This window comes from Myotis yumanensis, unplaced genomic scaffold (assembly GCF_028538775.1).
Source record: "Myotis yumanensis isolate MYYU_CA2020_CCGP unplaced genomic scaffold, mMyoYum1.0.hap1 SCAF_17, whole genome shotgun sequence".
Taxonomy (NCBI): domain Eukaryota; kingdom Metazoa; phylum Chordata; class Mammalia; order Chiroptera; family Vespertilionidae; genus Myotis; species Myotis yumanensis.
Genome location: NW_027223768.1, coordinates 12,551,156 through 12,578,803, shown reverse-complemented (window position 1 = coordinate 12,578,803; position 27,648 = coordinate 12,551,156). Strand labels below are relative to the sequence as shown.

Below are 27,648 nucleotides of genomic sequence, written 5' to 3'. Positions count from 1 at the left end.
GGTCTAAGATTGGTGGGTGGGGCACCATGGGAATGCTCTGGGTCCCTCAGGATTGGTGCTCTTCCTGAGGCCGCTAAGCTCCTCAGTGACCTCAAGGAAGACGGAGATCATGTGAGATCAAATGTGTCTGTAGAGCCGCATAACTGCAGGTCGAGTGCGTGTGTGTGTGTGTGTGTGTGTGTGCTTCCCCTGTTTGCGGACGTGTGCCGGATCAGATTTGTGCTAACCCCTAACATCTATTCTTAAAGTGCACATGAGGGAGGTTTGAGTTCTAACCCTCTCTCTGTCTGTGATGCTCTTGGCTCTCCTTATACCCTAGCCTATACCCAAATCCCATAAAAAATTATCCGCAGCCCCTCCCTCCATGTATGCAGGTTTTTTGGTTTTTTTTTTTTTTAGACCCCAGGAGAAGGGCAGGGTGCCCAACCATTTCCTTGCTGGGCTGGGAGGAGGGGGGAAGGCAGAAAATCTAAAGGTCCAGATTCAAGTTCTGTACAGGTCCTTCTGGGCTCCAGCCGCCAGTCTCAGCTTGATGCTCCCCCTGCGCTGAAGCCCGCGGGAAAATGCAATGAGGTATTTCAACGGTCTATTCTTAGCTTCTGAGCCCAGAGCTGAGTTCCATCTGTCCAGGCTGTCCTGGATCCCCCCTGTTGTTCCGAGGACACCTTGGTCCTCCTAGAGGTCCTAATATTCGCCACCCCCTCGCTCCAGAAGCTGGGGTAAGGGGCATGGGAGAGAGGATCAAGCAAAGCTGAGGCTGGAGACCTTGTTCCTCTCATCCTGCCCTCTGGGTCTCGGCCCACTGGCCAGGTGGGCCTGTGGGTAGAAAACCAGTCTCAGCATTTGCTCAGTCCCAAAGAACAGGTAGGGCCACCCTCCAGGGTCACGGGAAAGGAAAAGGCTGAGGGGGGCGGGGGGGTGTCCAGGGAGATGGTCCAGCAGGTTCTAGACAGGAAAGGAGTCCTTCCTCCAGGTCACTCGGACAGCCCCTCGGGGGCCTCGATTTCAGTGCTGAAGAGCTCCTTGTAGAGTGGGGGGAAAGCAGCTTGGACCACGATGGGGTGCAGATGCTGGAAGGTTTGCAGCTTTTCCACATGCTGGCTGCACAGGCTCCGAAGCTTCCCCTTGGGTGGCAGCTGGAGATGGGTTAATGGGGAAGGAGGGTCAGTACTTCAGCGCTCTCCCCAGAGCAGCAGAGTCCTCTCATCTTTCCTCGCCGAGGGTAACCCTCTGCCTCTCTCTCTGTGCACTTGGCACTTGTTGGAACAGCCAGACCCCATGGGTAGGGGTAGGTATTGTCAGGAAGCAGAGGCAAGGGAACGCTGATGTGGGCCAGGTGTATGTTTTCTGGGTGAAACCCCCAATCATGTTCCTGCTACCCCTAAAAGGAACCCTGTTAAAGCCTTTAGTTGACACTTTATGCTCTTATAATAGTGAAATTCTGTGAGTCTCTGATTTATAAACGGTCACATGACTCTTTGCTTTTGTTGATACTGTTCCCCTCACCTGGAATGCCTTTCCGGTTCTTTGCTTGGCTAATTCTTACTTTCAAGTGTCACCGTCTCTGGGAATATTTCTCTAACTAGCATCCCCATCCCTCTGCCAGATTGAAGGTCTTTCCTCTGTGTAGCACTTAAATCCCATTTTAGAAAAATGATCCAATTTGTCTGCCTTCCTATCCTAGGTTTAAGCTCCTTAGGTAGGGTCTCTCTCTCTCTCTCTCTCTCTCTCTCTCTCTCTCTCTCAATACTGCCAGGACTCAGTTGGGGAGGGGGGATAAAAAAGACACAGAGACCCATGAGGTGACAGAGGGAGGATAAAAAAGACACAGAGACCCATGAGGTGACAGAGGGAGGGAGACCTCATTGGGAAAAGGCTGAGAAAGCCATTCATCTTCTGCAGTTCCCTCTATAAGCAAGCGAGGCTTAAAAATACCTCTCACAGCCACCCCCACCCCTTCTGCCCAGCTTAGTTTCCCGGGAAAGGGGCAGCCAGGGAAGAGCAGACAGCATGGGACCCTTTGGCATCTCTTGAATTCATCGTCTTTTCATTTGTCTGCTTTACTTTGAGTTTCTTTGGCTTTTGCAATAGTTTCATTCATTCATTCATTCATTCATTCAACAAGTAGGTGTTGAGCACTTACTCAGGTAGACACTGGGATGGGCTGTGGGGATACTACATCAGTGGATAAGATATCTACCTTTACTTAATGTATATTCTAGTGAAGGATCCAGAAACTAAACAAATATATAATATGCCCGAGAATTTCTTTAAAGAACAATAAAGCAGGGTGAGGGGCTTTTGGTACGAGGTGGTCTGGGAAAACCTTTCCAGAATGAAGGCATGGAGCAGGCCATTTAGAAAACTCGAGGAAGACCATTCCAGCAGCTGGAACAGCAAGTACGAAGGCTCAGAGATACCACTGTGTGTGGTGTGTTCAAGGAGTAGCAAGGAGGCCAGTGTTGCTGAAAGGGTAGCTGAGGGGGCAGCGGAAGGAGAAGAGGTGAGAGAAGCAGTCAGGGGTCATGTCATGAGGCCGGTAGACCCTGACACAGACACTGGATTTGACTCTCAGCATGGAGGGCAGCTATTAGAGGGCTGAGAACAGTGCTGTGGGGCTGACACAGGGCAGGCAAGGGTGGGACAGGGGTCCCGTCAGGAGGCCTCTCTAACAATCCACGTGAAAACTGATAGCTGGGGGGTGGGTGCCGTGTGTGTGGTGACAGTGGGGAGGTGATATATTCTGAAGGTGGTTCTAACCAGATGTGCTTCCCAGCTGCTCTCCCAGGTTCCAGCCTCCGTCTCTCCTCCTAATCTAGTCTACTGGACTGGAAGTTCTTTAGGGCAGAGACAGACAGTTGTTTAAGTCATTGCTGTATCCTCAGCACCGGGCACGGTGCCTGGCACATAGCAAGGGCCCGTTGCTTGAACACTTACATAAGTGGTTTCTTTACACTGGTTCCAAATTAAATTGCCTAAATAATAGCTCCGATGATATCATTCTTTTAGCCCTTGGGGCTCGCCACTGCCTAGAAATAAAGCCTTTACTCTTTAATATGTCATTTAAAGTGCTCTCTGATTTGCTCCCTGACCTAATTTTCAAGCGCGTCTTCTGCTACTTCCCTGCCTCCATCAATCTATCCTGATCTTACACGTTAGTGCAAATGCACCATGAACTATATTCTCCATGTAGGCATTATTTCGTCTCCTTAGCTTTACTCAGATTGTTCTCTAAACTTGAAATGCCTGCCCCATCCCGTGAATGTCTGTTAAAAATCTTACCTATTTCATGGCCTACTTTAAACGCTCCTCTAGGAAGCATTTATGATTCACTCCTTTTACCCCCAAATTATTTTTAATCCTGTTCTATGTTCTCCTAACATTTCCCCCAAAGCTCTTATCAAAGTAATGCATCCAGGCAAGGGATATGGTGGAAAGGCCACTGGGATTAAATCTTGCATGTATCACCTACCTAGCGTGTAAAATTGGCTAAGTCACTCAAGCCTCCTGAATCGTACAGGAAGATATTAGTACCTGCCCTACTGAATGAGCTGCCCTGAGGATGAGCGATCACATCTGCCACAGACAGCACTGTGTTAATTGCATTATTACTATATCACATTCTACGCTATATTAGAGCTATTTGTGCAGGAGTCTCTTCTTCGTAGCAGATTGAAAACTCGCGGCAGGGACAAGGACACATCCCTGTATATTTCCATTCCACAGTGCCTTGTACGAGCGGGTGCTGGGTAAGTGTTGGCTATATTAAACTGAATTGCTCCCTGGAGGTCCCTCCCAATCCCGGGCTCTCTAACTTTCCATCTTTCGCACATAGAAGTGATTGCCGGATCCCTCAGTTCCCGTGCTGTTGCAAGCTCTCTAATGCATTGTGGCAGATGCTTCTCTATACCCTCGGAGCCCGGGCCCCACAAGCCCTGATGTCACAGCTCTGGCGCTGGGCCGGGCCTTGTCTGCCCCAGGGACTGCTCCTACCTCTGCCAGGATGCCTTGGCGATGAGTCTTGCAGAGATGATGGTGAAAGGCCAGCTCCAGATTGGACTGAAGCTGTTCTACTTTCCTTTTCTCTTGGAGCCCCGGCCGGTCTGAAGGAGGGGAAGGGGCCACAGTGAGAACAAGAAAACACATGGACATTTTTTTTCCACCACAAGGGTGTACTATTTTTTGTTTGTTTGGTTGGTTATTTGTTGTTGTTGTTGTCAGAGAGTGGAAGGGAGGGGGTAGAGACAGAGAGAAAGAAACATTGATGTGAGAAAGATCCATCGATTGGTTGCCTCTAGCACACACCCTGGCCCGGGCCAGGGATCGTGCCTGCAACCCAGGTATGTGCCCTTGACCGGAATTGAACCCAGGACCCTTCAATCTGTGGGCCAATGATCTATCTACTGAGCCAAACCGACTAGGGCTAGGGCAGACGTGGGCAAACTACGGCCCGTGGGCCGGATCCGGCCCGTTTGAAATGAATAAAACTAAAAAAAAAAAGACCGTACCCTTTTATGTAATGATGTTTACTTTGAATTTATATTAGTTCACACAAACACTCCATCCATGCTTTTGTTCCGGCCCTCCGGTCCAGTTTAAGAACCCATTGTGGCCCTCGAGTCAAAAAGTTTGCCCACCCCTGGGCTAGGGTGTACTATTTTGGACATCTGTTCTGGATGAGGTCTTTCAGCTGAGTGTGTGTGTGTGTGTGTGTGTGTGTGTGTGTGTGTGTGTGTGTGTTGATTTGGCAATGGTTAGCTCTAGGGCCTTGGGCTTGGCTGCCTACAAGGAAAACTGAGGGGAGAGATGAAAAAGGTAAGAACTTCCAGTCTCCCTACTCCAAGCTGTCTTCTCCCTGGTGCCCTGGTATTTCTCCTAGCCCATCCCATGCTAGGCACTAGGCTTCTGCCATGGAAAAAAAACACCCAAGAGATTGGAAGAGAGCCCCTGTTCGCTAGCCAAGGGTGACCTCAGATAGGAGATGGCTTTCATGAAGCCACCTAGGCCAGCGTCAGGGCCTCTGCAGCAGTCTGCAGCTAACGTCAGCAGACAAACCGCCATTTGCCCTGGCTCCATAAAATAGCCAGATGTCATCTTTTAAGTCGTTATTTCCAGTTTAAGAAGTATTTTTAGGTCTCTACTCAGTGGCAGAGCCAGAAACTGATCGTTTTGGTCTGTAAACTCAGGTTAGTTGCTGGACACTCTTCCCCAGGTTCTCTGAATACTTGTTAGCATTCTGCTGGCCAGGCCCAGCCCAGGCCTCGCCCTTCTAGTGGAGTGCTGTCCAGAATTCTGCCATGATGGCGTACAGGCTTCAAGTGAGTCCACACAGAGCAGAGACTCTCAAGGTTGGTGGCACATTATGACCACCTACCTGGGGAGGCTGTTAACGATTCTGGCGCTCTGGCTGCACCCAGATTAATAAACCTTGGAATCTCTGGGAGGCGGGCCCAGGTGGCAATCCTGCTTACAGCTCCCCAGGTGATTCTGACGTGTGGTCACGGTGGCATGTCTGACTTGGATGTACAGCCAGACTCGTTTCTCTGAGGGAACTGGCTCGCTTCCCCTCATCCTCTTCTCCAACCCCACCTGTGCTGCGCCTTTCCCTCTCTCAGGCTCCTCTGAATCTTCATTTTAACTCATTTTATTTTGTAGCAATATTGGGCTTTAATGGGCGCATATGCTCTTTAAATATTTTTAAATTGATTTCAGAGATAGGAAGGGAGAGAGAGAGAGAGAGATAGAACATCAGTGATGAGAGAGCATCATCAATTGGCTGCTTCTTGCACGCCCCCTACCAGGGATTGAGCCTGTAACCCGGGCATGTGCCCTTGTGAGGAATTGAACTGTGACCTCCTGGCTCATAGGTCGATGCTCAACCACTGAGCCACACTGGCCAGGCTTATATGCTCTTTAAAGCAATTTCCCAGACTTAACCACATCCGAAGGGCTAGACTCTTCAATATCTGGCACACCCCAGCCCACTGAATGTCCCTTACCCTGGCCCAGCGACACTCACTGGCATTGATGAGGACCAGGGCTGTGTAGAGGGCAATCTCGTCCTCAGAAAGGCGCAGGGCACTCAGGGAGCGGGAGAAGTCGAAGATGGAGCTGATGAGCTCACTGCAGCCTGATGGAGAGGAAGTGGAAGAGTGGGCCAGCTGCGTGAGGCCTCAGTGCCCAGGGACACCCTGTTGGGGTTTAGCGCAGAGGGGGCAATCTACCCTGGGGCTTGAAGCTTTAGACCCACCCGATTCCTCTCTCTCGTTCCCCCTGCTTCTCACCCAAGGCTCGGAACAGCTCCACACCACCGTATTTGCCCTCAAAAAAGACGGTGTGGTTGCTGGCATTGTAGGCCCGGCACATCCTCACCAGCACCACTTCCATGGCTCCTGGGGCAGGGAGGAAAAGGCATGTCACACAAAGCCAGGCCTGCGTCTCTGTCCCGCTGGGCATCCTGGTTCCTTGACCTCCTCCCTCCACTCAGCCCTGCCCCATTGCACACCCGGCCCCCTTACCCCCAGGCCTGCCCACCCTCCCTGGGCACCTGCTTTGAGGAGCACAATCTGGTCGTTCTGGCAGAGCTCCATAAAGCCCGAGAGCCTCTTGGCGAACTCCACCACGTACTGAATGGCCTCGGTGAGGCGGTGGGCACAGCGTTCCCACATCTCCCACATGGACTGCAGGGAAGGAGGAGGGTCCCACTGTAGCCCCTTTATGACCCGGGGACCACCCCACGCCCCCGGGAGCCCGCACGGACACGTGGCAGGGGATAGTTTATGAACTCCCACATTCTCTCCGCGCGGCCGCGTTAGCCAATTCTCAGCACAGATGCACACTCGGGGTCCATTCCCCGGGGTTGGGTCCCACTTCCTGAGCACCCACCAGCGGCTGGCACGGACCGAGCTCTTGTGGGAGAATGAGAAAGTCTAAGACACAGCTCTGCCCTCAAAGAGTCTGCATCTTTGTTGAAGTGAAAAGCACCTACTGACCCCCTCCCCCAAAAGACACACCCAAAGGCCTTAATGGTCTAGAGAGGCAACAGGCCAGGGCCAAACGAGTGTGTTGAGAGCTGGCGGTACCGTCCCAGCGGGACAGAGGAGAGAACACATGCTCTGGAGCCCAGCGGACCTGGATTTGCCTTTGGCTCCACCGCCCTGGGGCCTGGAGTGAGTCTGTTAACCACTCCCCGCCCAGTTTCCAGGTCTGTTACAAATAGAAACACACCCCCACCTCCCGGGTTGGTTGTCAGAGGGTCAGGGACAGTGGATGTCAGAGAGCATTTCGCACAGAGCCTGACAGGGGAGGGCGCTCAACGAGTGGCCATCAGGGCTCTGCCTGGTGCTGTGATTGACAGAGGAGGGACAGTGCGCCAAGGTGGGAGCGTGGGGGCCCAGCCAAGTGTTACCAGGCAGAGGCTCGGGGAAAGCTGGGGTCCATCTGCTGGGAGGTAGACACCCCCACCCCAACGTGGGTGCACATGTGTCTATCTGGGATGCGCCGCTCGGCCCCAGCCCACATGGTGTGCAGGTGGCCACCTCTGGACTCCCCAGTGGTGGGGTGTCCCGCTCCGGGCAGGTGCCCCGGCCTCACCTTCCGCTGGTAGCCAGCCACCTCCTCCCGGGAGAAGAGGTTGGAGCGCTGCCGTAGCAGGTCCTCCAGCCGCAGCTGACACGTCTCTCGGTAGGACTTGCACACGTTCTGCACCAAGTGCTCTGGGGCCAGAGGAGAAGGCACACGGGCTCCGTCTCAGCTGGCGCCTCCCCACACACACACGGGGGCACCCCTCTGCCTGCCGCATCCCTGCTCTGCCGACCCCTCCACCCCTTGTCCAGGACCCCTCAGCTCTCTGGGGCTCGAATTTGGTTTACATGGGGTGCCGACTAGGACCTCTGTCTCAGAATCCCCCCTCCCCCCATCCTGCCCACCCCCTCTGCCTCCTCAGCTGCTCACCGATCTCCGTCAGGGAGGCATAGGGCGCCTCGGGGGTGCTGCGGAAACTGGGGCTGCGGTAGCTGTCCGGGCCTTGTCCTGGGTCCCCCCGCCCAGGATGCCTGGGATCCTCCACATGAAGTCCGTATCTGTCAGGGGTCAGCGGGCCGCCCGGGCTGTAGAAGCTCTCTCTGCCCTCAGCCTTGCCCCGCTCTGGGCTGTATTCGAGGTGGTACGAGGCCCCGTTGAGCCCGGCCTTGGCCAAGCTGTGGGAGTAGGTAGGCCTGGAGCCTGGGGCTCTCAGGAGGCCAGGGGGGCAGGCGGAGGCCTCGGGCAGGTCAGGCGAGGAGCCCAGGGGCAGCTGCCCATCGGGGAGCCCCAGGGTGCAGGAGAGGGCGGCTGCCCCCTGGCCCCCCGCAGGAGGGGTTCTGGCCACCTGTTCCCGTGGCTCCCGTGGCTCCCGCTGCTCCCGCTGCTGTTGCTGCTGCTGCTGCTGCTGCTGCTGCTGCTGCTGCTGCTGCTGTAGCTGTTTCTGCACCTCAGCGTGGAGGCTGTCCCTTTGCTTCTTGGACATGCGGCCAAACTTGACAGCTGCAAGAGGTGGGGGCCGGGAGCTTTTGAGGCAGGAGGACAGGCACTGGGCAGAGCCCACAGCGTTTTGATGATTGGGGGGGTTAACTTGCTGCTCCCTGAATAGCTGATCCAGGCAGAGCTTCTGGGGTCTGGCCTGAGAGCCTTCCTCTGGGAGACTCTGTTCAGGACCCTCCCACCTCTCTCTCTTGTTGGCTTCGGGGGGGGGCCCAGGCATTTCATCTGAGTAAACTCTCCCGGCGTGAACCCAGCTTCTAAATGTGGCCGAGTCTAAGCCATGGGTCTGGGCTGAGAATCCTGGCCTCCCGAAGTCGGGCTGGGGGTAGCCGAGGAGGGGGCCTCAGGCTGTATCGGGGTCACCTCGCCTTTCGAGGAGGGTCGGAGGAAGAGGAGGCTGAGAACACAGGTCTCCCTGTGGTCAGGCTGCAGGCTCCCTGGTGACCTAGATACTCACCACAGCCCAACCCAGGCTCCGCGGCTGGTGTCTGAACATCCTCTTCTGCTCTCTCTTTCCTGCCTTTTCGCCACCCCCCCCACCCCTCCCAGGTGTGGGGGCACAGCCCCTCACCCCGCCTGCCCCTCGCACGCCTGCCTGTTTCCTTTCACTTTGTTATTTTGGGCGCTGAAAAGTGCTGACAGGCTCCTTCTGGCTCCCCCTCAGCTCATGCCCCCCCAGCCTGGGTTCCCTCTGTGGTGGGGTGGGGTGGGGTGGGGGTGGGGGTGTGAGGAGGGGGTGGGCGAGGAAGGTGGAGAAAGGCCCCAGGAACAGCAAGCCCGCACCCTCCTGGCCTCTGGGTTACCCTCAGGCCACCACTCCTGACACAGAGTTCAGGACAGGGGTGAGGGGCTGGGAAGAGAGAGGGGCCAGGGCTGGAGCGATGGGGCAGGAGGGAAAGAGGGGAGTGGAGGGAGGAAGATCCATCCCGAGGAGAAGAAAGAGAGGAGTTGGGGACCGCAGGGAAAGGAGGGTTGTTCTAGCTGAGCCTGAAGTTGGGGGCTGGGAAGAGCTCCGATGAGGGTGGCCTGCCCACCCCACAGTGGGCAGCGGAGGAGACAGGGCCTGTCGGGAGGGATGGAGAGGGGACCCCGGGAAGGGCGTGTGCACAGGCCAGGAGGCCCCTCAAGGCTGCAGGGAAAGCTGGGGGGTCTGCCCACTGGGCCTCACCGTCCCGGGACATGCCCAGGGCCAGGCATTTCTGCAGGCGGCAGTGCTGGCATCTGTTCCGGCTGGTGCGGTCGATGGGGCAGTTCTGCTGGCGGGTGCAGGCATAGGCCACGCCACAGTGCTGGCTCCGGCGGAAGAAACCCTGGGGAGGCAGGCGGAGACCGGGCTGCTGGTCGTGGCCAGGCCAGCTCAGCCCCTGGCGCCTCCAGCCCACGAGCTCCGACCCCAGCTTTCCCAGGTCCTGCGGTCATCTTCCTCTCCTCCATTTCTTGGTGTGATTGCGATTCGTCCCGCAATCGCTTCCCCAGCTTAAGACAAGGCCCCTGTGTGCAGGGCCCTCCAGGCCAGGCACCGCCCCGGCCGCCTCCGGAGCCCATCCCTGGGGTCCATGGCCACCAACCGCCCCTCCTCATCTCTAGGAGACCGCGTACACGTGTGCGCTCACCTTGCACCCCTCACAGGTAATAACCCCATAGTGGATCCCAGATGACTTGTCCCCACAGATTTTGCAAGGAATCACTTCGATTTGTGCTGGAAAAGAAAGAGCAGGAGGTGGGCCTGGGGCCTTCTCTGGGCCCTACCCCGTGTGCCTGGCCTGTGGATACAGGGCCACGGTCCTTCCCACCCCGCCCAGCTCGCTCAGCGCTCTTTCCCTCCTGCAAACTGGAGGGAGTGATGTGCGAAGTGCTGCCAGCCCAGGGGCTGTGGGGGCCGTTTTTGTATTTTTTTGTTTGTTTTGTGGGGAGGCCGGGAGCTGTTCCAGCTCTAGCGGGGCAGAGGCAGCAGCTGCGGGGAGGCCACCTGCTCAGCACTTCAAGTTTAAAAGGCCCCGTTGCCTCCCTCCCGCCTGGGGACCTGGGAGTCCTCGCTGCTTCACAACACCTGCTTCCCGCCCAGGGGGCTTCCTCTGGGCCACCCTCCCCCACTGGGCTCCCCTGGGCAGAGTGTGGGGCCTGGCGGGAAGATGTGGTGCACCAAGCCGGGGGCACCTGGGCCAGGTAGAGAGGCCAGCCATCTTCAGCTGGGCAGGGAAGGCTCCGGGAGAGACAGGGTCCACAGAGGGCGGCCCAGAGAGGGTAGGGAGAAGAGCAGATGGAGCACAGGAGAGTGGGGCTAGCAAGCCAGTTCTGCTGGACGCTTGGGAGCCAGGGAGAGCATCAGACAGGGCTCCCAGGGCCCTGGCCCCAGAGCAGAGAATATGCTTATGTGCACACGAAGGCTTCCGTGTTCAACTACATGCACACAAATCAGGAGTGTAATGCTGCCTGGGGCTTGAGACCATCTCGTTCAACCTTTTCTTTCCTTTACCCACGAAGAAAGAGACCAGATGAGGAAGGCCGTTGGCCCAGGTTCACACAGCTAGTTTGACCCACAGCTGGGTCTACACTCCAGTTCCCCTGAGCTTTCCATTAAGCTGCTCTGTGTACACAGCATTTGGGGTGCACATATCAGTGGGCATGTTTGCGTGTGTGTGTGTGTGTGTGTGTGTGTGTATACACATGAAAGGTACATGTGATTTGTAAGCCAATGCATGTTTGCGTGAGCCAGGGGGCACACGTGCATGTTTGTGTGTTAGTGTTTGTTCACTGAACTCACTATAAGCTGTGCCTGCCCCCTCCCTTCACTGATGCTGTCAATGCCCACAGCTCTCTACTGAGTTCCAGGGCCCAGCAGCTGGCCTTCCTCCAGCCCATCTTTGAAGGGAGCTGGGCAGAGTTGGGATTCCTGCTACTTCCGGTGTTTTTGTCCCTCCCAAGGGCATAGAGGTCTGTTCTCTGCCATTGCTGACCTGCTGCCTCCCCTCTGAGTTCCCTTCGGGCCCAGACCTAGGCCCTGATCACGTGTAGGGTCTGCTGAGGTGAGGTGGGAGGGTGACCATGACCTGCCGGCCACTCCCTGAAGTATTGGGTCCATCAGCCTTCAGGTGAGTCAGACTAAGCTGCCTCCTCAAAGAGGCAGGGCACCAGGGGTCTGAAACCCTCCGCTAGGACTCGACCCCCAGCCCCAGCCCTACTTGCCTGAGCATCACACACACAGAAAGCTGTGGTCACCCAGGACCGCGGGGAAGAGAACTATGCAGGTTCCTTCCAGTGCGTTAAGAGCAGATTGGAATGCATGGAGGGAAGAGGGAACAAGAGGGGTTCGGGTGCTTGGAAAAGGGGCACAAAATGTGGGGGCACCTGCACGTCAAGTCACTTAGGTACTCTGGGCCTCAGGTTCCTCGTTGATAAAATCAGGATGAAAATAACATTGCCTGTCCCTGGGGCGGTTGTAGGTGGTACAGTTAAATGATATCACTACACCGGTTACCACTGAGTGGAGCTGAGGGCGAGGAAAGCCAGTGGGCATCTGAGGTCGCCAGACATGCTTGTGCCCCATGGAGTCTGCCCTTGCCTCAACACCTTCCCCCCAACACCGTGGTCTCGCTCTCCTCGGTGGACCTGGGCCCAGAGAGGGGAGAAACCAACGTGGGTCGCCCACAAAAGTAAGCGGGAGGGAGATTAGGCCAAGCCACAGTGGGAACTCAGGCTCCAGCCCCGCCGTCGACCACAGGCCTCCCAGCCTGTTCCCTTCTCCCAGAGCCACATCCGCATGCGTGTGTGCGCTGACCACACGGGTGACCCAGACACATCTCCCTGTCCCACGCCTGACCCGCTGCTGGCCCGGCTCTAGGAACCTCACAACAGTGTCACCACAACCTCACCCTTCTCCTGGGGCTCTGTGGCCAGCCACAGGCCTCCAGCACAAATACCGGGTTTGGGGGATGTCTGAGTTCAGACCCCAGACACGAGGCCAGACACTCCCCTATGTCCCCAGCCGTAGTCCAAGACAGAGGTACCCAGGGAGACAGACACAGAGTCAGAGGGTCCAAACTAGAAGCTCAGATTAATAGGGACTTAGACCCAGAGATGGAGAGGGGGCCAAAGAAACACAGAAAAACCCAGTCAGGTCCTGGCTCTGTCAGCCCTGTCAGGCCCTTTTTCCTACTCCTCCCTCCTTCCCCTGACACCTGTGTCCCCTTCGAAGCCATCTACCCAAAACCTCAACGTTAAAGTCCTGGTGCGCATGAGTGTGACTGTGGAGGAGGGGAGGGGAGAGGATGAGAAGGGGACGGGCAGAGGTGGCAGTAGGGGCAGCAGGAATTGAAAAACACCTCGGATACCTCCCCTTCTGAACCTACCCCTAAGCCACCGCCCTGAAGCAGCAGGTGCTGGGAACCCAGATTGGGGAGGGGGAGCTGAGTAATCACAGGATTACTCAAACTGTTGCCTGGGAGCCTGGCCTGCCAGGAACTTACCATCTAAGAGCCCAACGGTGCCAGGAACTAGAACCAAGCAAAGGTCGGGAACCCTGAGGCCAGCCCTGCAGCACAGCCCCTGCAGAGCCCCGTCTGCCCGCACGCTGCTCTGGGGGGATCTGCGCATCTCTCCCAGGGCCCATCCAAGGACATCCTCTCATTCCAAGGACAGAGACACGACCACATGGGCATGCGGTCTCCTGAAGCCACCCAGCGACTAGATGACTCTAGCCCTTGTTGTCTCAAATGAGATCGCCCAGGGATCTGGTTAAAAGGCAGGTCCTGACTTGGGAGGTCTGAGAGGGGCCTCGATTCTGCGATTCTGCGTTTGAACAAGCTCCTGGTTGGCGCCCAAGCTGGCTGGGCCTCAGCCTACACTTTTGAGCAGCGAGAACTTCCTCCCTGTTCCTGCTTTTGTGCCAGGCTGCTCCCACCCGGGGTCGGGGGGAGTGGGGTGGTGTTGGTGGTCTCTCTCCCAGCTCATTCTGGTATCTTCTCCACCACCCAGTATGACCTCTAACAACGTCATTCTGGTGCGACACCGAGAAAAGAAAATGCATCTCTCCTGGATTGCTTTGCACAGCGAAGGATCATCAGGGAGCGTCCTAGGGGGAAATACGGTAGAGAGCAAGTAGTCTGTGCTCCCCTCCCTCTAGCTTCTAATCTCACCCTCCACACAGCTGTGAGATTCATTGATAGCGCGCTTTGAATACATCCAGAGCTGCTCTGTGCCACCTTAGGAAGGCACCCTGTCCAGGTGCCCTATGCCACAGAGAGGAAATGGTAGGTGCAAAGTGGGGGCTTCCATCTTGGGGGATCTCTCCCCTCAAACCCCAGAACCACTGCCCCCCCCCCCCCCCCCCCCCCGGGCCTGGTGAAGAATGGGCGCAGACAGAGGAACCTGGGGTCCTCATCTCTTGGGCTCTGTCACTCTCGAACTGGGCCTTCCCTGTGTCCCCTTTCTCCTTTCTCCAGTGGACGTCGATTGAGGAGGAATAACAATGGTAGGCTGAATTCCATCTCTGCCAGGTTTTGTGGACATTTTTCATTTAAAGATCACAACAACTCCGAGAAGTAGGCACTACTCTACTGTCCTCATTGCACAAATGAGAAATAACTGATTCCGGGGGAGAGTAAATGGCTCGACTAAGGTTACAACAGTGTCCTCAACCATTTAGCTTTGGACCCTACAAGAATGAGCTGCCCAAATGCACTGGGGAGGATGGGATAGGGGACGGGGTCCTTACTGGCTGCAGGGGGGAGTGTAAAGTGAGGGGGCAGGCTTGCAACCGAATCCAGGGAGGACACCCATGGAACTACAGCCGGGACTCGTGTGTAAGGTAAAGATCCAGAGAGACGATATGCCCTCTGTCCCAGCTCTTCCTCCCGCCTTTACCCAGGGGAAGGTGGGCAGCTCGCCCAGCCCAGCTGAGCTCCCGACTGGGACTCCTCTGGCAGAACACAGCTCCACTGGGTGTGGACTGGCTTTCACGTATCTCTGCAGACCTCTCTGCAGATTCGAGTGAGTGAATGGGAAAGGGGAATGAACATGTCTCTTTTCTTAGCTTAGGCCCCCCTCTCCCCCCAGCCCAGACTCTGAGTCCCTTTGCCCAGGGAGACCACAAGTGTGCCCAGCCTGTCGCCAGCCTCCCTCCCTCCTTCCTCAGCTCTCAGTTCCTGCAGCTTCTGCAAAGCTGGAAACCACGGTGGTGGGTACCACCGCAGGGGAGGTGGAGGGGAGGGCTAGGCGGGGGTCAGGCTACCTGGTGAGCACCCCTCCCGGCCCAGGCCGAGAATTTTCTGCTGATGCACCCAGATCCCAGGGCTGAGAAAGTAGCGAAGCTAAAACTCAGGTGGGCGAGGGAGAGTCTGGGGTTTTGAAAAGCCATGAAAGCCAGCCAGCCACCTGAAACCCCCTCCTTGTGCCCCCGCCACCCCCGCAGTCTGGGACTGGCGAAAGGAGGGGAAACAAAAGAATTGAATGAAAACAACCAGAGGATGGGGGAGGGGATGAATCACCAGGAGGAAGCTCTGAGGAGTGGGAGCCCAGACGGCACCCTCAGCCGCCTTCCCTGCCTCCAGGCCTGTCTCTCCCTTCTGCTCCAGGAGGCCCAGGGAGTCAGAAAGACCCTGGCTCTGGCCCCAGGCTCTGCTCTGCTACCATCCCTCCCCGCAAATAGGCAAATAGATGGCTCCATCCTTTCTGAGCCCAAGGTCTCGGGAAGGGGCAGTGTTGCAGCAGCAGCAGGAGTGGACCAGCCGTGGAGGCTGGAGAGCACCCCGGGGCTGCCTTCTTTGGAGAGCTCTTTAGCAGGGGAAAGTCCCTGTTCCTCGTTTGAGTCAGGGGCACAGAGGCAGGGCAGGGGAGGGAGCCCCCAGGAGGGACGGCCATACCAACACCCAGGTCTCGCTGTGATGAGACAGGCTGGATGCTCCAGCCTCCAGAGCCCCGGGCTGGGGTGGGGTGAGTAAGGGGTGTTTGGGATCCCAGTGAGGAATGGGGAGAGAGGAAAAGAGCAGGCGCAGGAGTGATGCCAGGAAGGAGGGGCCCTTTGTAAAGTCTCTGATGGCCCGGCTCTCAGCGGGAGACCGGTGGCACCCTGGGGAGTGGGCTTCTATCTGGCCCGCTGCTCCTCACCAGCAGGATCAGACCTGAGAGAGACCAGGTACAGAAGCCAGGCAGGCACCTGTCCCGCTCTTCCTCCTACCTCCCCATCCAGGTCTCACGCCAGGGCCTGCGCCTCTTGGCTCCACCCTGGCCATCGCCCGAGTGTGACGGCTGCACTGCCCGCCCTCTGGCTGGCTGGGATGTTTTGGCTCATGGACATTTCCTCTCTACTCAGGAGCAGGGAGCCTGTACCACCCTTCCAGAAGCTCCGGAAACCCATGCCTCCTCCTCTCCACCTTCCTTGACGCCATGGGTACTCAGTGTCTCCCTCCACGCTCTCCGCTTCCTCTCTCCGAGTCTGCGGGCCTCTCTGTGTTCCGCACTCCGGTTCTGTCTGGGCCTCCACACGCAGTGTTTTGGCTCTTCCGGGGTTTCTCCATCATATCTCCACCCGGACGGCCGCCACTCCCTCCCGTGTGTCACACTAGTCTCTGTCTTGTGAGTTGGGCCTCTGCATCTCTATGTCTCAGTCTGTTTCTGCTCCCTGGCCTTTGGGTGGGTCCTGATCCCACGACCCCCGTGCTCCGACTTGACCCAGCTGTCCTCAGAGGGCATGGTGGTGGCTGGTACTCATGGGGCGGGGGGGGGGGGGGGGGCAGTCAGGTAAGTTGGGGCTGTGAGATACCCAGAGATGTCCTAGTGAGAAGGACCAGTGGCACAGAGCCCCAAACAGAAGAGACCCCTCTCCTTCTTCCCAGCCCGGATGGAGCTGTGGGGGGTCTCACACCGGGGTGCCCCCGTGTCTTCCTCACCCAGTCCCGGGGACTGCTGCCCGCATGCCAGGCGCCGCAGCACGCCCAGTCATTGGTTCCTGGGGCGGCGGATTTGAGGCCATTTCCGGGAAGACAGCTGGGCTAACCTTTGCTGCGAATGGGAAGACGCTAGAAGGGAAACTAACACTCTAAGGGGCCCTTCTTCCTGCGGACATTTTTGGCTCTTCTTGCCCCTCCTGGCCCACCCCAGCTCATCCACCTGCACGGACGGGCGTCTCCATCCCAAGCTTGGGAGTGGAGCTCTTTCCTGCCTGTGCCCGCCCCCAACCCCAGAAAGCTGAGTGTCCCTCGCTACCCTTGGGGTGCCTAACTCGGGGCCCAGGGCTCTCTCCTTGGTCCTGGGCCCTCAGAGCCTCTCCAGAATTGGCTTTGTTTTTTAAGTTGGGCTCCCTTGTTTTGCAGAGGAGGAGACCAGGACCCAGGGACTCGCCTAAGACTGCATGGCTGGTCGGTGGCAGGTGGCAGCAGAGCCTGGTCATCAGACTCTCAGCCATGGGCCTTTCTGGGTCCCCAGATGGCCTTGCTCCTGTGTCCTGTGGGAAGGCGCCAGGTGGAGGCCGGGCTGCCCCAGGTGCGGGCCACAGGGGCCCGGGCTTTCCTCTCTCTCCTGCGCCCAGTGCTCTGAGCAGTTCTCTGGCTTCTCCTACATGAACCTGGGCACTGGCAGAGTCGCCCACTCTTGCTCTGCTGGACGGCACAGGGACCCCAGACATCTGCCCACTAGCTGCTGGCCTGTGACCCCGGGCCAGAAAGGGGGTGAAGTGGAAAGCTTTCTGCTCCCATCTCCTCTGCCTGATCCCCCTCAGCAAATGGGAGACTGGGCCTGGGGACACACACACACACACACACACACACACACACACGCCCCTGGACTGGTGGCTCCGAGGCCTGGATGCTGGGGTTCTGACCCTTTCCGCCTGCTGACCTCACCCGCCTCTCAAGTCCGGCTGCTCCAGGGCCCAGCAGCTCCTCTGGCCCCTTTCCCACCATATTCGCAGGCAGGCTGAAGGCACAGAGGGCAACCCTGCAGCGGGAGCCGGTGGGTGCGTTCAGGGTGCGGGTTACTCACCAACCTCCATCTACTTCAACTGTGTGATCTGGAGGGCAGCCCCCGGCCTCTCGGGGCTCAGTCTCTTTCTAAAGTGAGGGGCAGGGCACCTCTTGGAATCCTTTCCAGCGCTCAGGGCAGGGGAGCCCTTTACTCTCGCTGCTCTCAGACTCCCCAGCTACTCCACCCACCTCCCTACAGACCTGGGCCTTGACCGAGACACACCCTGCCAGGGGAGAGGGCTCAGCTTTGCTCACTCTGTTCCCAAGACACCCCTGCTTTCCAGAAGGCCTGGGGATGATGCGGGATCCAGGCTCCCCTGCTCCCAGGAGGCCCCATTCACTTACTTCTCATGGCTGAGCTGTGGGCTTTGCCACCGTGGCTCCCTGTCCTTCTCAGCCCAGAGTGGTCCAGAGATGGGGCACAGCTGGCAGCAGGGTTGGGGGCGAGGCCTCTCAGCAGAGCCTCAGCCTGCAGCTCTGCACCCAGCTCTCCCCCAATGCTTCTGGGCTGGGGGGGTTTAAGCCAGCACCACACAGGTGGCCGAGTGACAACCCCCCAACTCCACTCCGCCACCCCCTACCCCTCCCTAGGGTGCAGCGGGTAGGATGACAGGCGCCCCACGTGGCCAATCTGGGCCTGGGGCAGGGTGTGAGGGGCGGGGCAGCCAGTGGCAGGGGGCGTTGGAAAATTCCAAAACCACAATCGACAGCCACACACGGTAAAAGCTGTTTCCACCTGACAGGGTGGCTCTGGCTGGGGAGCCAGCATGGAGCTCACACGAGCCTGGGGCCAGTTTCCTACTCCCCCTCCCTCTGAGGACTCCCAAGCCTGACCCTCTTTGCCAGGGGACGCCAGGGACAGGGATGTTTCTAGAGGTAAGTCACAGATATGTCTGCCTGCGGTGGTGGCGTGTTCCACCTGAGACCCCGTGGACTGCCAAGAGCCGTGCCCACGGAGGCACAGTCTGTGAGGCTGCCCCCACCACCCACCATGCTCACGCCCTCCTTATGGACACCACGTATGCCCTGGGGTAGGGAATAAGTGACAATAGTAGCAGTAATAACCATCCGACAAATGCCCACTATCTGTAGGAAGGGTTAGTCTGTCAGAAATTTCCTTGGGAACAAAACTGCTGCAATAGAACGATGATGATGCTGACGATGATGATCCTATGTGCCAGAAATGTTTTTTCAATGTTTTATGTGGATTATCTAATCCTCACAAAATACTTTATGAGGTAGGTACCGTTATCCCCACTTCAAAGTTGAAAGTGAGACACAGAGAGGTTAAGTAACTTGCCCAAGATCACACAGCCAGCAAGCGGTGAAGTCAGGATTCAAACTCAGGCAGGTTGGTCCTGGATCCCACTGAACCAGGGTTTCTCTGGTTCAAGTCTGCCCCCAAGGGTGCCTCAGCTTGGGAGAGGGCTCCTCGTGGGTGAGCCTCTCTGTAGAGTTCCTTGGCCTAGGGGTCCTTCTGAGGGGCCAATCCATTTTAGAGACCCTCTCAGTCTCATATCTGCTCTCTGGGTACCTCAGCCTGGGGGGTTCCCTCCTGGGCTCCTCCCTTCTTGGAGTTGTCTCAACTCGGAGCCCATTGATTGGGGCTTCTCTGCCTGGAGGAGGTAGGTGTATCTTTCCTGGCTTCTCTGGGTCAGATCCCCGGAGGTCTCCGTGCTTACCGGAACCCCAGTAGCTCCTCAGCCTGGTACAGCCCTCTCCCTGCTGGCCGTCCTCACCCCCAGGAGCTGGGCAGTGGATTGGGCGAAGGGCTGGCCGCCTGGGTTTGGGAGGACACTCATGGGGGTGGGGGTGGGGGTGGGGGTGCGGTTGCACAGGGCCAGTGGGTTGGGAAGGGCATCAGGGGGGGTGGCCCAGGCTGAGGTTTCCGTGGTTAGGGGTTAAGGGTAGGAATGGAGTTTAGCCACTTCCAGTTCTAGCTGCTCTAAAACTCCCCCTTTACCCCCCACCCACATATGGTCCCTGGCTCCCTTCCCCTCGCTCACACGTCACTCCTTGACCCGTTTTCCTCCCCGGGCCCTGCTCAGCATTTCCGTGGGGCCCTGTGGCTAGGGGCAGGCGAGGCCCCACCAGGATTGTGCTGAGCAAAGCAAGCCCCCACCCAGGAAGTTGAAGCATCCTGGATGGCCCCCAGCCCCGGTCTGCCCGGCTCAGGGAGAGAGTGGCGCTGCTGCCCTCGGCCGTGCCTCTGCCTGGAACGGCAAGGTCCTAGGCACTGTTGGCAGCGGAAGGGGCGGCGGCGAGCTCTCAGGAGGAACTGGTAGGCCATTCGAGGCAGGGCCAGAGAGGTAGCCTCTCCTGCCCCAGAGCTGTCCCCATCAAGTGAGGGACCCCTGCTCATGGAGGCCTTCCCAGGAGCGCCCTCAGGCTGTGAAGGGCACGCCTGGCTCTGGTATGACACAAGCTCCGGGACCGAGGTCGAGTGGGTGAATTTTCTGGGGGAGTAGCTTTTCCCACAAACCAGGAGGGTAGATCTGATGTGCTTACTCCCTCACATCCATGGGAAGTCCTTCCTGAGCTCTAGCCCCTTCTCGCATGCTGCAGCCTCAGTCTTCCAGGGCCCTGGGACCCAGAGTGTCCCTGTCCGCGTGTTCCCTGCAGCGATGAACACTTTCCTGCTCTCCAGCCCTGCACAGCCTGACCCCAGGCTTGTTCACACCTCAGGATGTGTTAACCACAGAGAGGAACACCAAACCTGGCTCGGCTGCCGCAAAGCCTGTTGCAGGCCACCCTGCCTCCCTGCCCCACCCCTTCCCTCTCCGTGTCTCTGTCCAGCATCCCTCCCCTCCCTGCCCGGCAGCGCCCTTTTACTCCTTGTTTCTTTGCAATGTTCCCCCTCGCTCTTCGGGCTTCTCCTTTATCTCCTCCATTGCCCTGATCTTGAGGTTTCTTCATCCCTCCCCCTTCTTTCCTCATCTCCCTGTCTGTCTCCCCATCTCCCCTACTTTTCTAGGCTCCACCTCTCTTCAGGCCGGGCCACCTGTGCACGGCCCCTCCATCTCTGTAACCTACTGTGCCTTTCTTTCCCGAGAACCTCCCACAGCCCTTGCTGGATTCTGTGCCATCTCTCCACACCCCAGCACCAGTGCTCACCCCAAGCCTCTACTCACAGGTGTGGGTCTTCTTTGCAGCCAGAAGCTCTGTAAAGAGAAGAGAGGGGGTCAGGGCTGACAGTTGAAGACGCCCCCCCTCCCCCACTGGTCTCCATCCCCATCCCATTGCTTCCCAGCTGAACCTGGTGTCTGAGGGGAAGGTGGGACCACCCTCTGCACCTCCTCTCTCCCTTCTCTGCCCTGCAGTCATCCTGGCCCTCTCCCAGGTCCTCGGGAGTGCCAGGCTCACCAGCTCTGGGAGGCCCAAGCTCTCCCTTCTGCCCAGAATGGCCTTCCCTCACACCCCTCGGTGGAGCCAACTTCCTCAGCCCTGGCATTTCCCATTACACCTCGTCCCTGGAGAAGCTGCACCTCCCACGCCCGGTGCTTACACTCAGCACCTCGCAGCTGACTTCCTGGTACCCCATCGCCTGGCTGATAGCCTTGTGTCATTATCCCTGAACCAGGGCTTTCCATAGATGGATGGTAAGCCCTCTGGAGGCAGGGACTGTGTCTGCCCTGTTCACACAGATATTCCCAGAGCCTTCCAGAGGCCTGGCCCGTTAGGCGCACAGTGCCTATTCTGCAGCCACCGTTAACCCTCTGTGGGAGTTCAAGCTCTTGGCTGTTTGTTTGTTCCTTTAGGCACCTGGGGCCCCCAGGCGTGTGGGGGTTGAAGTGGGGTGGTGAGGGTGTTTGGAGGCAGAGGATGGGAGAGCGGGGAGCACGGAGCCTGCCCTGCCCTCCTAGGCCCTGGCTCCCCTCACCAGCCCGCACAGGAAGGAGTCCCTTGCCACCAGCTGTGTGGTATCTGGGTGGAGAGCGGGCAGCAGGGAGCACAGGTGGGTGGATGCGGGTGAGCAGGGAGGCGCAGGCCTCCAGCAGGGCAGCTGCTGAGGGGGAAGCCTTAGCCATAGCATCTCTGGGGGTTGCTCATTCATGTGGTTAACATGTATTAAACACCTACCCTGGGAGCCCCTGAAGGCGCTTCCCTGCCAGACCTGGTCCATTTTCTACATCCACACAGCAGCTCCTCAGAGGGCACAGGCCAGTGTGTTGTCCCAGAAAACCCTGCGGCCCTGCCTCATGTCCCCTCCAGTTTCCCCACCCCCTGAATCTGCTCTCCTGTTATTTTCCTTCTGTGGCCCAATCCTGGGCAACGCCTCTCCCAGCCCCACACTGTCCCCCTGGCAGGCTTCCTCTGCTTTGCCCAGAGGGGGTGAGTGGATGTGAAGGCCTGGCCTCTGCTGGGGTGGGGTTAAGGGGGTTGGACTCCCCGAGAGGGAGTGGCTCCATCCGGCCCCTCCCGCCTACCCGCCGATCCAGCCTAGCCCCACCCGGCTTCCTCCCTGACTCCCTGACTCCCTGACTCCCTGACGTGGCACCCCACACTGCTCTCTGGCCTCCAGCCTTGTGCCTGAGAGCAGTCCTGGGGTGGGGGTGTCCCCTGCGTGCCTGGCAGTGGCGTCCTTCCTCCACCAGGTGGCCCTGGAGCTGGCAGCGCTGGCCCTCAGGCTTCCCCCTCCGAGCTCACAGCTGACCAAGCATGTGGCTGTGGGATCTGCTTTGAGAGGGTCTCTGATTAGATCATTGGTGGAGGCCAAGGACTGCCTGCCTCTCTGTCCCCCACTGCCCTGGGCTCAGTACCCCACATTCTCTGCAGAAATGAAGCCCCAGAACCAGTCGGAGGAAGGTGCCAGGCTAGTGGACATGGGCAATGCTTCCTCCCCCCACCCTTGTCTGTCACCCTCAAAGGCAGGACAGGTTTCTCCAGTGGCGAGTGAACAGAATGGAAGTGGCCAGCTTCCCAGCCACTGCCGTGCGGGGTTCCAGCCGGCGGAGGCAGTACAGCAGTGTCCCCGCTGCTCCCAGGGGTGCAGCCTCATGTGGGGCCTGCCCACGTTCGAATCCTCCCCTGGCTCTAGCTCCCCTGCCTGAGCCCCTCTCTCCTCCCTCCACCGCACTGTCTCCTCCTCCCTCACTTCTCCCTTTCTTTTCCCTCCGTGCATTTCTCCCCCTTTCTTGTTCTCCTCTCATGTCCCCAGCCCCTCCTCCCGCCTCTCCTTCAGTTCTATCGAGGCTTGTCCTGTCTCACCTGTCCGCGGTCCCCTGACAATCCATCTCTCCTTTCTGCTTCTCCTGTCCCTCCTTCCCTCCTCGTTTCCTGACCAGTCCTGTCTCTCCCTCTCCTCTGAACCTCCTGGCAGTCCCTTCCACCTGCCTGCAGGGCCTAGGGCCTCTTACCCTGGGAGGCTCGGTGGTGTCTCTGTGGGGCCCTGTCCATGGGGCAACTCCCTGGGTGCCGTCCTTGCTGCCCTGGCTGCCCAGGAGGGCAGGGAGCAGGGCCCAGGGGAGGGGGGAGGAGTGTGTGGAGGGAGGGAGCACCTGGCCCGCCAGCAGGCAGGGGAAAGGAGTGGCTGGCAGAGCGTCCTGGCACGGGGAGGGGACAAGGGGAAGGGCCCCAGGAACAGATTTTGGAGCCTTGAGGAGAAACAGGATAGGTGAAGGCAAGGGAAGGGGCCTGGAATTTACTGATGGCCTACTGTGTGCTGGGCCCTTTGCCAGGCACCTTATGTAAACCCATGATTTTCTTCCATCCTCACAACATCCACCAGGAGGTAAACATAATTATTCCAGGTTTGCACATAAGCTAAGTGATGCTCAAAGGGATTAATGACTCACGGACTCATACAAAGACATTAAGTGGTCGGTTGAACTGTGATTTTGAACCCGGGTCTTTGTGATTTCAAAAGCATGTGCTTTCTCCCTGACAGAGACAGGCAAAGGGAGAGAGAGGTAGGCTTATTTGGAGGGGGGTGGGGGGTAGATTGCACCTTTACTCCAGGATGCGATCAGACATCCCAGTGGGTCCTGGGTTTCTTGAGGCCTCTGTCTGCTTAGCCCCTGACCCTCAGGGCCGCTCTTCCCTGGAGTTCCCTGACATCCTCCTGGTCTGTTGGGGCTGGGGTGGGGGCAGGCCTGGAGGAGTGTGTGGAGGCAGAGGATCAATGGGAAGGGAGAGGAGAGATGCTACACTTCCTGGTTGGGGGATGAGGAGCCCAAGCTGACTGGGCCCGCACTGGGCCAGCCCGGGGAAGGGCTCGCTGCCGGGGGAGGGCTGCAGCGGGAGGCTTCAGCAGGTTCTGGCTGCCACTTCTCTCTTGCACAGCCTTGGCCAGAGTTTGATTAGCTGGGCCTGGCTTCCCTGGTTACCCAACAGGCCAGCTGGCTAGGGGCCAGGCTGCAGTGGGGAGGCTCCCTGGCACCTCCTCCTGCTTTCCCTCCCAGCTGGTAAACAGCAGAGCAGAAGCCAGCCACGCCACAGCCTCGTGACTCGCCCGCGCCCCCCACCCCCCAACCTGGCGCACGTGGCACCTGGCGTGGAGAGGGCAGGCAGCTGTCCCTTCCTCCTGGGCCCTCCCATCTCGCCATCCTCCACTCCTGCCTGGCCCTGGAGCGTCAGGCTCTGCTGCCATCAGCACCTCTGTTCCTGAGTAGCTCCCAGCGTCTCCCAATGGCTGCAGCTTGAGGGACAAAGGTTAGACGTAGAGGAGGACTTTCCAACTCCCCAGAGAGCTGACAAGGAGATGGGGAACGAGGAAGAGCGAAGTGGAAACTTTTGGGGACCTTCTCGTATGGAGAGTCTGAGGGGGTGTGTTTGTGCCTCTCAGCCTCTGACTGTCCCCATGTCCTTTTGGTAAATGCATAACCCACGCGTCTATGTGCACTTCTCCGCACAGAACAGGATGTTGGTCTGTTCTGGGGCTCTGTCCTTGGAGTAAGAAGCAAAGGTCTACAAAATACCACCCCACCAGCGCCTTCTGGTAGACAAGGCAGAGGGCTGGGTGCTGGCATGATGCCCTGCTCTCCCTTCCCTCTGATGACCAGCTTTGCTTCCATCCACTCAGTATCCTCTCCCTGTCTCTCCCTGCAGCCCCCCCCCCCCCCCCTGTCCACGGCACTTCTGTTTTCTGTCCTCTCCAGCTCTTCCTTCTCTATCTCTTCTCCTCTTTAAGCCCTTCTTCCTCCGTAACTCTGGGTCGCCTGGGCCCTTCCTGACTTGCCAGCTGTGGACACTGAGCATGCCGAGTGCCTGGGGATGTGCACTTGGCTCTGGAACTATGCCAGGCAGCCCTGCCCACCCCAGATACCACAGGTATGGCTGACTCTCAGAGCTGTGCCACTTTGTACCACTGTGTGGGATGGGGAGGAAGTAAGGGGGAGGGCAGGGGGTTGGAAGCCAGGGTCCTGGCCTCTAGGCCTAAGTGAGTCACATGCTTCTTAGACATTCTCACGTCTCTACCCCTTTCCTGCCCTAAACATGAATGACGGGTTCTTTCTTCCCAGGGTAAGAAGGCACCTCGGACACCCTTTTGGGAAGTCCCCCCTCATGCCTAGCCTTCCGCCCTCCTGCTTCAATCACAGCCCCTTTTCTAGATGAATCAGACCTTTCAAAGCAGGGCAGTGGGTATTTCCTCCTCAAATACTTTCAAGAGAATCATTTCACCCCCCCCCCCACGTGACCAAGTTCCCTTATCAAGCTGGCATCTCAACCAAGGGGCAAGCAGGCTGGAGAGGGTGGAGGGTGGTGGTGGTGGCTTGGAACTGGAGAGCAGTCAGTCACCAACTTCTCTTTCCCTTCCTCCCCACCCCCTAAACCACAGAAACCACTTGAAGTCGAGTGCAAGCCTGGCCTTCTAGGGAGGGCCTGGGGCTGTGAAGGTGAAAGTATGTGGTCCCGGACAGCCATCCTTTGAGGCCCACCCTCTCTGGGAAGCCTGACCCAGTGATGAGGGACCAGCTACCTTGGGGTCCTCTCTAGGAGGTCCATGCCTGGGGAGACCTCAACCAACTAGAATGACTCAAGGAGGGGATGGTACCCTTCCCCACTCGCCCATTAAAAAAAGGACAACCCAGTCTCTGTAAACATCTATAGATCGCACAGCCTCCCCCCCCCCCCCCCCCCTTCCGTCACAAAGGCCACTGTGGGTGGAGGGAGCAGCTGGAGTTTGACCCCAGCTCCTGGCCCTGAACTTTCCATGGTGACCCTGACTAGACCACTCATCTATCAATTAACATGTGTGGTCACTTAGGCTTGGACATAGCAGGGGGGGTTGAAAAGCAGGAGCCGAAAGACTATGCAGGAGCCAAAGGAATACTTACTGGTTGGCTTCTGCTCTGCTGTTTACAAAAGGGGTCTGACTTGTTTGTGAACGTGCCTGTGCTCGGAGGCAGGAGGGGTTCTTAGGGCCTCATCTGCCCCAGGGCAGGTTTCTGCGGGTTAGCTGGCCAGGAAGTTCCTCCAGGAACATTGTGGCTCCCATCACAGGGGAGTTGGCAGCTATGAATACTGAGTGGACTGCTCCTCAGTGGGGTGGACTTGAATTCTACCTCGCAGCCCGCTCTGAGTGGGAGGGGGAGGGGGCTGTGGGGAGCCTGGGTGGGGCTACCGTCCTAAATCTCCCCTGCAGCCACGCGGGTCCCTAGGCAAGTTTATGTCACCTCTCTGATCCAGCTCCTCCAGAAAATGGGGATACACCTACCTCACCGAGTGGGGGTGACAATTAACTGGGATGACAGGTAAAATACAGGACCCCCCTCCATTCCTATAATCATCCCTTCTTCTCTTTATCTGACATCCCTTTCCTGTGCCCCTTCCCCCCTTTATTTTTCTCTGTAACATGTCACCCAGTGACATTTTTTACATTTATTTTGTATCTTGTCTGACCCCCCTCGTCCGATTTGACCACTGCTGTACCCTACACCTATTACCTCCTAGGCCAGTGGTTCTCAACCTTCCCAATGCTGGGACCCTTTAATACAGTTCCTCATATTGTGGCGACCCCCAATTTCACTGTTACAAATTGAACATAATTAAAGCATAGTGATTAATCACAAAAACAATATGTAATTATATATGTGTTTTTCGATGTTCTTAGGTGACCCCCGTGAAAGGGTCGTTCGACCCCCAAAGGGGTCGTGACCCACAGGTTGAGAACCGCTGTCCTAGGCCCTCCCTAAGTATTTGTTGGAGAAATGCATGGATGAAGGTTAAATGACTTTGACATTTCTTTCCAGTTATTTTCAAATGGTTGTTACAGGGAGATTGGGGCTGAAGCAGAGGACAGTACTAGGGATAGGGTGAGGCTGAGGGGTGGCTTTCTCAGGCTGAGCCAGTTGGAAGGTTGGAAGGAGACCTTTCAGAGTGACCTGGGGGCGGGGGTGGGGGGGGGGGGGAGGAGTGGTGAGGGACTTCCACTGGGTAGCTGGCATTTAGGTATATTATAGTGAAATAACTAGTGAAGTGACTCTGGAGCCAGACTCTGGGTTCAATCCTAATTCTACTTCTCTTTAGATGAGTCAAGTGCAAGGTCACATTGAACACAATAGTCCTTAACCCTCCAGGGAGTTGCCGGGAGAAAGAAATGACTTTGATGACTTTACAAGTTGTTGGAACAGTAGTTCTGTGCATGGTGATGATCTTGTTGGTTAATGCTACCACCTGGTGGACACCTGGAGCAAGCCATGTCCCTGGCCTAGGAGGCCTAGGGCTGGGGAGGAGTGGGGGGGGGGGGGGGTACTCAGGGGAGGAAGAAGGAACTGGGGAGCCATCTGAATGGAGATATGTGCTGTGTCAGCATTACACATGCGGAGGTTTATCGGGATCCAGCAGGCTCCGCCCTGGTTCAGGACACTATGGAAAATGAGAAAGGGCCCACAGGGAGGGCAAAGGAGCTGAGTTAGGTGAGTACCTCCCTCCTTCCCTCCTCCCCTTCTCCAAGCTTGGCCTGAGCCAAGAGGAACCAGCTCCAGGAAAGGTGGAGAGAAAGAGAGGGAGGGAGAGAGAGAGAGAGAGAGAGAGAGAGAAGAAGGTCACTGCTGACGTCAGAGACATTCAGGTAGGAGGTAAACACAATCTGACCTACATTCAGTCATCCATCTTCCACACCCTCCCTTACTCACTGGGGTGCCCTTCTCTGGGAACCCCCCAGCTCTCACACTCCAGTAGGACTCCCTCCTCTCCCAAGATCTCAATTCCTGGGCCATCATGTTTTGTC

At 57.6% G+C, this 27,648-nt stretch overlaps 1 protein-coding gene across 2 annotated transcripts; it reads right to left on the bottom strand.

Annotated features, from left to right (window-relative positions):
* Nucleotides 1–891: 891 nt before the first annotated feature.
* RORC (RAR related orphan receptor C) lies at nt 892–21,977 on the bottom strand. 2 transcript variants are annotated; one of them, XM_070396242.1, is made up of 11 exons: nt 21,558–21,977; nt 20,609–20,638; nt 10,134–10,219; nt 9,689–9,830; nt 7,954–8,523; nt 7,594–7,715; nt 6,548–6,680; nt 6,285–6,392; nt 6,020–6,130; nt 3,994–4,103; nt 892–1,136 (listed from the first exon to the last, which is right to left on the bottom strand). In XM_070396242.1, exons 1-11 carry the CDS (start codon nt 21,598–21,600, stop codon nt 975–977), a joined length of 1,617 nt encoding a protein of 538 aa, XP_070252343.1. In that variant the 5' UTR covers nt 21,601–21,977; the 3' UTR covers nt 892–974. The 2 variants fall into 2 exon arrangements, with proteins under 2 accessions (XP_070252343.1, XP_070252344.1); XM_070396243.1 differs by lacking the exons at nt 10,134–10,219; nt 20,609–20,638; nt 21,558–21,977 and having other exon boundaries at nt 8,978–9,777.
* Between the last annotated feature and the right edge of the window lie 5,671 nt (nt 21,978–27,648).

What these genes read in the sequence shown, in the direction of transcription:
- RORC (XM_070396242.1), bottom strand. Translation starts at nt 21,600, where the DNA reads ATGGACCAGGTCTGGCAGGGAAGCGCCTTCAGGGGCTCCCAGG. An exon ending in TGGCTGGCTACCAGCGGAAG is followed by an intron (nt 6,681 to 7,593) that starts GTGAGGCCGGGG and finishes CCTTCCCTGCAG; the next exon opens with TCCATGTGGGAGATGTGGGA. An exon ending in GCCAAGGCATCCTGGCAGAG is followed by an intron (nt 1,137 to 3,993) that starts GTAGGAGCAGTC and finishes ACCCATCTCCAG; the next exon opens with CTGCCACCCAAGGGGAAGCT.